This window comes from Zootoca vivipara, chromosome 10 (assembly GCF_965207765.1).
Source record: "Zootoca vivipara chromosome 10, rZooViv2.hap1.1, whole genome shotgun sequence".
NCBI classification, from domain to species: domain Eukaryota; kingdom Metazoa; phylum Chordata; class Lepidosauria; order Squamata; family Lacertidae; genus Zootoca; species Zootoca vivipara.
In genome coordinates this window covers 57,066,340-57,077,089 of record NC_142593.1, presented here as the reverse complement: position 1 = coordinate 57,077,089, position 10,750 = coordinate 57,066,340, and the positions used below count along the sequence as shown (strand labels likewise).

General features: G+C 50.1%; 1 protein-coding gene across 2 annotated transcripts; it reads left to right on the top strand.

Annotated features, from left to right (window-relative positions):
- The first annotated feature begins 493 nt into the window (after positions 1-493).
- On the top strand, positions 494-8,832 carry LOC132592812 (uncharacterized). Of its 2 annotated transcripts, none has more exons than XM_060280381.2 (2): positions 494-755; positions 2,722-8,832. In XM_060280381.2, exon 2 carries the CDS (start codon positions 2,778-2,780, stop codon positions 4,092-4,094), a length of 1,317 nt encoding a protein of 438 aa, XP_060136364.1. In that variant the 5' UTR covers positions 494-755; positions 2,722-2,777; the 3' UTR covers positions 4,095-8,832. The 2 variants fall into 2 exon arrangements, with proteins under 2 accessions (XP_060136364.1, XP_060136363.1); XM_060280380.2 differs by having other exon boundaries at positions 494-3,222; positions 6,622-8,832.
- Positions 8,833-10,750: the final 1,918 nt, after the last annotated feature.

Sequence of the window (10,750 nt, the reverse complement as noted above, 5' to 3'; positions counted from 1 at the left end):
TGGTGTTTCCGTGCACTCTGGCTTCCATCACGGTGTTCCATTGCACCAGAAGCAGTTTAGTCATGCTGGCCACATGACCCAGAAAGTTGTTTGTGCGCAAACGCTGGCTCCCTCAGCCTGAAAGCAAAATGAGTGCCGCAACCCCATAGTCGCCTTTGCCTGGACTTAACCATCCAGATAGATAGATGGGTGGATAGATAGATAGATAGATAGATGATAGATAGATAGATAGATGATAGATAGATTAGATAGATTAGTTAGATGATAGAGATAGATAGATAGATAGATAGATAGATAGATAGATAGATAGATAGATAGATAGATGATAGATAGATGGGTAGAGAAGCAGTGGTAGGAATAAAAAGGAAGAGGAGGAGAATCAGGAGCACCCAGTGTGCATGGTGTTAGACTGACTGTGGAAAATCATCAATGGCTTTTCAATACCCAGAGCTGGTGCTGCGCTTACCTGCTAATTTCTATAATGCATAAAGCGCTTTATATCATCTAATATAAAGCGGATTGTGGTAGGGCTGTTAAGAAATTTAGCTTAGGGTTTGGTTTGTGTAAGGCCACAGCTCATGCTGAGTAATGGGGGGCGTGTGTATGCAAATTCCTTGGATCTGATTGGTTGTTGGGGCCCCTCTTAAAGCTGCGTCCACCATTTTCTGGTCACATTTTTGCCTGGCGTTTGAACTGTGTGTTTCTATCGGTTCCTGTCTGGCAAGAGAGCGTTCCTGGATTCCTGGAGTCTGGTTGTATCTGGCTTATTTAATTTGCTGATTTATTCAGCTTATTGCTTGCTTTTGATTTTTAGCTTTCATTTACTGCCTTATTTAGCTCCGTTTTGATTCTCCCCCTCCCCTCCCTCCCCACTCCCTTCCCCTACGGCTCGGCCTCGGCTGGGGGCGTTGGGAGTCCCCCCCCCCCGCACAGGCATCCCACTTTATTTAAAGGGCGCACCCCCCTTTAGATTCCTTTAAATTCTTTAAATTCCCCCCCCCGCTTGCCTTGGCTAGCCTGCTGTGGCTCTTGGTGGGCAAGGGGGCCTTGGTACCCTGAGGGAGCCTTGGCTCCTGGCTCCTTGCCTGGCCGTTTTCCTGCTGGGGCTGGGCTGGGCTGGGCTGGAGCCACGTGGGTGGTTAATAGGGCTGTTGCCGGCTGAGGAGCATTGAGGCTGCTTGCGCTCTGCTGGGGGCCTCTAATTTGGCTTATTGGGGGCTGTGGCGTTTGCCGCCCCCCCTGGGGTGCCTGCGGGGTGGGGGTGCATCATTGGGAGGGCGCCAGGCCGTTATTGTGCCTGGTTTGCACGTTGCGTCCGCCATTTTAATGCTTGCAACCCCCTTTGCTATTAAGCAGAGAGCTGCTGCTTGTGCATTGGGGGGAGCGGTTTGAGGGGGGTTGCTGGGTCTTTAGGACCTTGGGAGGGGGTCCCCTCACTTGATTCACCTGGGGGGCCTCTAGTTTTGGTGTCCTGTATAGCGTTTGTTTTCTGTTTGCATCTGTTTTAGCTGAGGAAAAATTTTTTCCTGGCTGCAGTTTATTTCGAGGCTTGAGTGCTTGCAGCCAGTTTCTGGGCGTTTGGCGCCATCTACTGGCCACGAGTTGTTACTACACCTACAAATTTAATTGCCTTTTCCCTCAGCCTATATTGAAGTCCCTTGAACAGGCTTTGACTTTATTGTGTTGCCTGACTAGCTTATTGGGTCATTTTAACTTATTGGTTTCCTTTAATTACTTGATTTAATTTATATCCTTTTATTTAGGAATCTTAATTGATTCAATTGGATTATAATTGGCTTTGACCTGCGTGGGCTTGCTTTGGTTAAGTGAAAGGAAAAAACTTTTACTCCTTGCCTTTAATTGGAGGCCTGAGTACTGCAGCCTACTTTAGGTTCTCTATGCCATCGGCTGGCCTCAAGGGGGTTATCGCACCTTGTTAGTTTTGATACTGTTCCTTCCCAATAGATAGGGAATACATTGCTTGGCCTGCGTTTTGGGTTTCTTGCATTGTTTAATTGGCTTAATTGATGTCCATTGTTTAATTCAATTTAATTTTAATTCACGTTAATTTAGTTTTCACGTATTCTGGTTAAGGATTCTATTTGGTTGCGTGGGTGGGAGTTTGGCTTTGGCCTGCGCATTTCCCTCTCCCTCCCTTTTAGGGGGGGGGCCGGGGCGTGTGCCGGGGTCCGGCCTACACCAGCCTGCAATACAAGTCTAACTGATTTCCCTGGGGCCTTTCAGAGGCCTGGGTGTCCCCAAATATTTTGCAGTTAGTTTTGCAGATTGGTTGGGAAGGCTCCAATATTTGAGGGGTGGGGTGACGCCGCCTAGTGGTTAAAGTGGTAATACGCACCCCTGTGTGATTCCACGTGTGTTTGCTTGTTATTCCAAGTAGTTAATAGTTCAGGATGGCGGCCCACCCATCCACTTCAGGGAAATCTAAGAGGGTCATTAAGGGCGCTTCGCAGAAGCTGCGTTCGCCAGCCTCGCAGGCAGCGGGTCGCGTGGAAGCATTCATCGCTAGCATTGCTGGTGACCCACAGGCCCTGGCCCAGCTTGGATCTGGGCTTGATGCCTTATTACAGAACCCGGCCTCTCATCCTGCCGCCTCGACCTCTGCTGGTTTACCTCTGGAAGCAGGGCGGGAGGCGGCGACTACGGCCATGCCTCCAGACCGGCAAGGCCCAGACCCTCTTTCTGCCCCCTCTACCTCTGCAGGTGTATCCCTGGACCCTGGGCAAGCTACGGTGGCGGCGTCGCAGCCTCTGTCCCCCATGGCGACCATTCTGGAACTGCCTGAGACCACCACGTCTGGGCCAGCTGACTCGTCGGATGACGACTTCGTGGGGCCTTCTGGTGTTCTGATGCCGAATGCCTCTTCCACTCCTATGGTGGTGCCGGCGCCCCCTCCCGTCAAACGACGAAGTGAGGGGAAGCAGCCTCGGCGCACCAGGAGGGCGAGGCAGGCTAAGGGCAGAGTAAGTGGGCAAGGGCAGGGGGGGCGGACGGGGGCCTCCTCTAATGTTGTTGTTTCGCCCGTTGCTCCATCCCAGACTCTTGCCGTCGCCTCGCGGCGCGAGGGGCTTTCGTCGGCATCCGGCGAGGAAGCCCTCCCAGTGCCGGCTAGAGCGTCGAGTGGCGGAAAACGTCGTCACAAAAGTCGTTCCAGGAGGCGGGCAAAGAGGCGCAAGGACGATACCTCGGCTTCGACCACCTCAGGTTCGTCCTCTAGCTCCGAGGGTTCTGATCACTCTATGGGGTTGTACTGGGCTTACGGGGAAGTGGATTCTGGCCTTCCTCGTTGGGCCTGGGCTCGTCGAGCGAATTCGCATCGTGCTCGTTATGGAGCTGTTCAAGAATGTCTCGACGGAGAGTTGGTCCCGGAAACCACGGTTTCCACCAACAGTACTAGGGATATTATTCCGGGCAGTCACTTGTCCTCTAAATTGAGGTCTAGGATATTGGATGGTAAATATGTAGACATTTTTGATTTAGCTCCACCAGAGGAGGTGGTCCCTGAGCAAGGAAACGCCCTCGTTGGTACTAAGAAGAAAGGCAGGGGGAGAAAGGTGGAGCGGACTTTCGAGCGTTGGCTCGATTGTTATCAAGTTTTTTCCGGGGTAGTAGTAGCGGCATATCCCCGCAGGGCTCTACACCTTATCGTGTACCAGTCCATCGTAAGGTCAGCATATAACATGGCAGGGGAAGCGGCCGCAATTGCTTATGATGAAAGATTTCGCAGGCGGGCGTCAAAAATTGACACCGCCCGCTTTGACAGGAAAGACTTGGACCTTTGGACCACGTATGTGGCTCCGTCGGTTTCACGGAAACCCGCCGAGCAGCAAAGGGCTAAGACCCAGCCTTTTAAGGCGGCACCTAAATTGCGCTGCTGGGATTTCAATAAAGGACTGTGTCAGCGCCCGCGGTGTATTTATGCGCACACTTGTGACCGGTGTGGCGGTAGCCACCCGGCTGTTAACTGCTATGCGGGCCGGCGGCCCTTTCGTGGGGGTCGGGGAGGATTCAGGCAGGCGCCAAGGGGTTCCGCCCCTGCCCTCCCCGCTCCCCCCGCAGCTTCCACATCAAAGTGAATTGCTTCAGTTAGCTTTTTCTCCCATTAAGTTACCGGCCCTTAAACATTGGTTAGCCTCCTATCCCAATATTGAGGCGGCTGCATATCTTCGGGATGGTTTCTCCTTCGGGTTCCGGATTCCGATAGCTTCGGTTCCCCTGGCTAGGAATCCTAGGAGCCAGAAGTCGGTGAGAGAGATGCACGAGGTCGCAAGGCGGAAGGTTAATAAAGAAATAGCCCTCCAGCGCATGGCTGGTCCTTTTGCGTCTCCGCCTTTTCCCAATCTGCACCTCTCTCCCTTGGGAATCGTCCCCAAGAAGGCTCCGGGTGAGTTTCGGCTCATTCATAATTTGTCTCACCCTAGGGACACGTCCGTGAACGACGTGATCCCTCCGGAGCTTTGTACGGTCAAATACGCTTCTCTCGACCAGGCAATTAAAATGATCAGAAAGTTTGGGCCGGGGGCCTTGTTGGCAAAATGTGATATCGAATCGGCTTTCCGATTATTACCAATTCATCCGCATGATTTTTGGTTGCTGGGCTTTCAGTTTGAAGGCGCCTATTATTTTGATAAGGCCATGCCAATGGGCTGCTCCGTAGCCTGTGCGGCCTTCGAGTGCTTTAGTACGTTTTTGGAATGGGCCCTTCGCACGAAGACCGGATTAACGGGGGTCACTCATTATTTGGATGATTTTTTAATGGTTTCTGCGGCCGATACGGGTGACTGCGTCACCCTGCTACAGGCCTTTAACGACCTTACCAATGAGCTGGGCGTGCCCCTCGCAGCGGATAAGACTGAAGGCCCAGCTACCAGGCTCACGTACCTGGGTATCCTTCTGGATACCGTTAATCAGACTTCCAGCTTACCTATGGAGAAGATCACCACGCTTCGACGGGTGATAGAGGAAATGCTGGTGCCGGAAAAAGTGACGCTTCGCCAGCTGCAATCGTTGCTGGGTCACTTTAATTTTGCCTGTAAAGTTGTGTCACCCGGTCGCCCCTTTTGTGCGCGTTTGAACAAACGCACCGTTGGCCTGCGTCAGCCTCATCACCGGGTGCGCTTATCGCAGGGTGAGAAGGCTGACATGAGGATGTGGCTGGTATTCCTGGAGGAATACAATGGGGTATCCTTGTGGCAGGATGTTTTAAACCTGCACAACGATTTCCAAGTGCACTCCGATGCGGCGGGTTCCCTGGGATTTGGTTTGTTTTGGAATGGCAGGTGGTGCGCACAAAGATGGCCCCCTGCTTGGCGGGACACTGAAATCACGCGGGATTTAACTTTTCTTGAGTTCTTTCCTATAGCAGTTGCAGTCCATATTTGGGTTGACGACTTCAAGGACCGCCGCGTATGCTTTTGGTCAGATAACCAGGCTGTGGTGACTGTCCTTGCGAAACAATCTTCTAAGTCAACTCGGGTATCGGCTCTGCTGCGGGCATTCGTGCTGCAGTGCCTGCGTTTTAACATTATTTTCTCTGCGCGTTTTGTCCCGGGCGTGGCCAACGATATAGCTGACGCTTTGTCACGATTTCAGATGGAGCGCTTCAGGTCCCTGGTTCCAGACGCACAACATCAGCCGGAGATTTTCCCGGATCGTCTTTGGAACCTTGGCAGCTGCTAGTCTTGCAGGGAGTAGCTGCTTCTGTTTCCCCCTCTACCCTGCGGGCTTATCAAAAAGCTTGGACTGACTTTTTAACTTTTCGCAGTCAGTCGCTCGCGGTGGAGGGAGCGGCCCGCCCCTCTTCTTCCCAGGTGCTTCAATATTTGGCACACCTGTTTCACCTGGGAAGGGCTGCCAGGACCATAAAGCTCCAGTCTGCGGCCATTTCATTTTTCTCGAAATTGTTTTTTAATAGGGACCCTTGCGCCAAATTTGTGGTGCGTAAGGCCATGGAGGGATGGGGTAGGCTTTGTCCTCCCCGTTCCCCTACCAGGAACCCGATTTCTTTTGATCTTCTCACTAAAATGAGATTGAAGCTTAGGGTGGTGTGTTGGTCTAAATATGAGGCCCGTTTGTTTTCGGCCGCCTTCTCAGTGGCCTTTTTTGGCGCTTTGAGAATTGGTGAAATTGTAGGGGGTCAGATGCGTCAGGGGGTGCCAGGGGGTTTGCTACTCCAGGACATACGTCTGTCACCAACGGAATTGTTAATCACGATTCGGAGTTCCAAGACCGACCAGGCTGGTAAAGGAGCAGTAATGCGACTGCCTGCTACGGGGCAGACGGGCCCCTGCCCGGTTAAGGACGTAGCCAAATTCTTGGCGGAAAGGCCAGCTGGGGAGGGCCCCTTGTTTGTGCATCAGGATGGTAACCCGATGACTAGGCTGCAATTTACTAGAGTTATGAGGAAGGTGATAGCGGCATGCGGTTGCGTGGCCGCTAATTACGCTCCTCATTCCTTTCGCATTGGGGCCGCCACTACGGCGGCCCACTGGGGTCTTTCGGTTGATGCTATTAAGGATTTGGGCAGGTGGAAATCTGCAGCGTATAGATCTTATGTTCGGAAGCGCTCCTAACTTTGTCGTTTGTTTTCCAATGTTTTCCCAGGGCTCGCGGACGTGCACATATGGATGGTGGGACATTCCATAGTCCATTGGGCAGGCCTTCGCGCTGGCCAAACGCCATTGGGTCCTCGACTTGGCCTTCCATCCAACATCCAAGTGACCTGGATGGGCAAGAGGGGCATGCGCTGGGGGGAGCTTCTCCCTTTGCTGCGGCGCAAAGCCCTCTTGCTCGGGTGCCCGTCCGCCCTGGTGATCCAGCTGGGAGAAAATGACATCCCCGCTGTGGACCCGTTATCTCTTCGCCTGGCTATCCTACGAGATTTGTTGGAGATAAGGACTTGGTTCCCTGATACCGTCGTTTTTTGGTCCCAAATGTTGCAGAGGATGCAATGGCGGGGTGATATTCCTCCTCTGGCTGGGGAAAGAGCTAGGAAGAGGGTTAACAGCGCAGCATCCAAACGGGTGTACGAAATCGGGGGGAGTTTGATTCGTCATCCCGAAATTAATGTTAGAGCCCCGCTTTTATATCGGGATGATGGGGTTCACTTATCCCCTGATGGGTATGATATTTGGCTGCGTGATGTGTCTGAGGGTTTAAAAAGTTGGTTAGGTCTCTGAGTGTTGGCGGCAAGCCAGGGCTGGCTTGATTGGCGGTTAGGCTTTTGGTTGGTTAATCGGTTGGTAGAGGGGGTGGCACACGGATGCCTACCCTCACCTCCGTTTGCTCCATATAGAAGTATTCCGTTAAAGGAATCTCAGGGCTTACACTCTTGTCCTTACCATCCCGCCATTGGCGGGAATGGTGGGCCCAATTTTAAGAGCAAGAGCCTTGAGGAACATTCTTGGTGAAGGTGAGGAGGGAATGACTGGGCGCAGCCACCTCCTCACTCCCAGGTATGTTTACTTGACTTCCATGCGGAAGTCGGAGCAGGAACTGTCCAAGCGGACAGTGGTGAGTCCTGTCCTATGGTGACAGCTGATGTGAGTCCTGCCACGTGGGCAGATGAGGTGAGTCCTGTCCAATGGTGACAGCTGATGTGAGTCCTGCCACGTGGGGCAGATGAGGTGAGTCCTGTCCTAAGGGGACAGCTGATTGAGTCCTGTCCTGGATGGACAGATGGGGATAGTCCTTCTTTAGGAAGGACGAGTGAATAACCAAAAGCCTAAGCCAACACTCGGATTAAAATTGTGTATTTAATAAAGTTGTGGCCCTAAATTATTTGCCAAAAACCAAACCATAATTCTGTTGTCAGTTGTGAGTTATTTAAGGTAATTTTCTGGGAAGCCTCGACACACAAAGCGCTTTATATCATCTAATATAAAGCGGATTGTGGTAGGGCTGTTAAGAAATTTAGCTTAGGGTTTGGTTTGTGTAAGGCCACAGCTCATGCTGAGTAATGGGGGGCGTGTGTATGCAAATTCCTTGGATCTGATTGGTTGTTGGGGCCCCTCTTAAAGCTGCGTCCACCATTTTCTGGTCACATTTTTGCCTGGCGTTTGAACCCCTCCCACCCGCCCTTTCTTTCTTGCAGGTTAGCACGACATTGCTATTGCCTTCGGGGCCGCCTGTATTCAGGGGTCAGTAGGAATTTTTCCAATTGGCTGATTGGCTGTGCCTCTTGGTTTTCGCCTACTGCGCTAGCAAATTGTCACAACTTGTTAGGTTGGCGGTTAGGCTTTTGGTTGGTTAATCGGTTGGTAGAGGGGGTGGCACACGGATGCCTACCCTCACCTCCGTTTGCTCCATATAGAAGTATTCCGTTAAAGGAATCTCAGGGCTTACACTCTTGTCCTTACCATCCCGCCATTGGCGGGAATGGTGGGCCCAATTTTAAGAGCAAGAGCCTTGAGGAACATTCTTGGTGAAGGTGAGGAGGGAATGACTGGGCGCAGCCACCTCCTCACTCCCAGGTATGTTTACTTGACTTCCATGCGGAAGTCGGAGCAGGAACTGTCCAAGCGGACAGTGGTGAGTCCTGTCCTATGGTGACAGCTGATGTGAGTCCTGCCACGTGGGCAGATGAGGTGAGTCCTGTCCAATGGTGACAGCTGATGTGAGTCCTGCCACGTGGGGCAGATGAGGTGAGTCCTGTCCTAAGGGGACAGCTGATTGAGTCCTGTCCTGGATGGACAGATGGGGATAGTCCTTCTTTAGGAAGGACGAGTGAATAACCAAAAGCCTAAGCCAACACTCGGATTAAAATTGTGTATTTAATAAAGTTGTGGCCCTAAATTATTTGCCAAAAACCAAACCATAATTCTGTTGTCAGTTGTGAGTTATTTAAGGTAATTTTCTGGGAAGCCTCGACACACAATCACATGTGGAGATGAGTCCTTTATGAAGGTTTCAAGTGTCCTAATGCCCTCACACAGTAATGATTTTCCCAACTCTTCCTTTTTGACAATAAAGGATGCCTCCCCTCCTCTCTGACTTAATAGCTGCAGCTGCATTCCATTCTCACAAGGACAAATACCACTTAGATCCCAGGCTAACTGCAGCAAGGGACAAAGCAGAGAAAATATAAAACAAATGGCCGAGGACACATCCACAGGCACCAGGAAAAGAAGAGGGAAGACCGAAGAGACGGGATCAGGGGAGGAAGCCAAATGCATTTGCGAACAATGACCTCCTGTTTCTGAAGTCTAACACTTGAGAAGGTCAAGGAGCTCTCGCCAAGCCTCCAGAGATAAGACACATGGGAGATAGTGACCTAAAAGCTTGTCAAGATTCATGAAGACATTGCCAAAATCCGGAAAGAAAGACTAAAAATGGAACTAAAGAGTGTTTTTATTCCCTTCTTTTGCCCCATGTGATGCAATCTTTTCTCTGAGTGTGTTATCCTTGTGATCTATGGAGGATACCAGATGGGGATGAAGTTTTAAAATAGAATCAGCAGGTTAAGTACGGGGGATATAGAGCAGGGGCTGGTGGTGGTGGTAAAAGCTACTCAGAGCTTAAAGGGGTTCAAAGCTCTCAGCTATGATGGGTGGAAGAATAAGTTACATGAGTGCCAAAGGATGCATTTTGATGATCTGATGTAGAGAAGAGTTGAAACTTCTGAAGGATTTTCAAGTGTCCTGCTTGCCAATTTAATGGGGAAAGCTGCATTTGAAATTGCGGGGTACTCTCTAGTGGACCAGACATGAATCAGATGCAATCTGGGTTTCAGTTTATTGTCTGCAAAATGAAGCAAATGACTTATTCATCTCTGTTAGGTTTTCTTTGCTTTTGTCAATTATTACTATTTATTTCATTTATGAACCACTTCCCATGTGGCATTTTAAAGTGAATTACAATATAATAACATATACAAGCAGTTTAAAACAATGCCATATAAAAACAACTTAAAAACAACAACTATAAATAAAAGAAGAGGGGGAAACAACAACACATGCAAAAAATCAATATAAGTCCAGGAATAATAAAAACAGTTACCTTTTTAAACACTCGATTTCAAAATGTGAAGCCATGTTCACCAAAAAATGTCCCAATAAATGTACAGTACATGAGAAAATAAGAGCATAAGATGAGTCTGCTGGATCAGGCCAATGGCGCATCTAGTCCAGCAGCCTGATCTTACATTGGCCAGCCAGATGAGAACTCAAGCCCTCTCCCCTCCTGTGGTTTCCAGCAACTGGTATTCAGAAGCATTACTCCCTCCAACTGTGGAGGCAGAGCCTAGCCATCCTGGTTAGTAGCCATCAATAGCCGTGTCAATGAATATGTCCAATAGCCATTTAAAGTCATCTAAGTTGGTGGCCATCACTGCCTCCTGTGGGAGCAGTTTCCACAGTTTAACCATGAACTGTATGAGGAAGTGCTTTCTTTTATCTCTTCACATGAACCAGCAAGAAGAACCTGTGTGGAACAGCGCATTGCACACTGGTGTTCAGAGTCATGCTGCCTTTGATAATTGAAGCAGACCAAAGTCATCATGGTAAGTAGCCATGAATAGTAGGAGTCGTCATGGATTTGTCTACTCCTCCTTTAAAGCCATCAACATTTCTGGCTGCCACTACCTCTTGTGATAGCAAATTCCATAGCTTGAATTTTCCAGCATTCAACTTCGTTGAATTTTCTGGTGCTATAAGCCCACTGAATCCTTGGTAGACTTAAGGGGCCACCTTGTCCTCTAAGCCCAACAGAATTATCCGAGATGCTGATCGCCGAA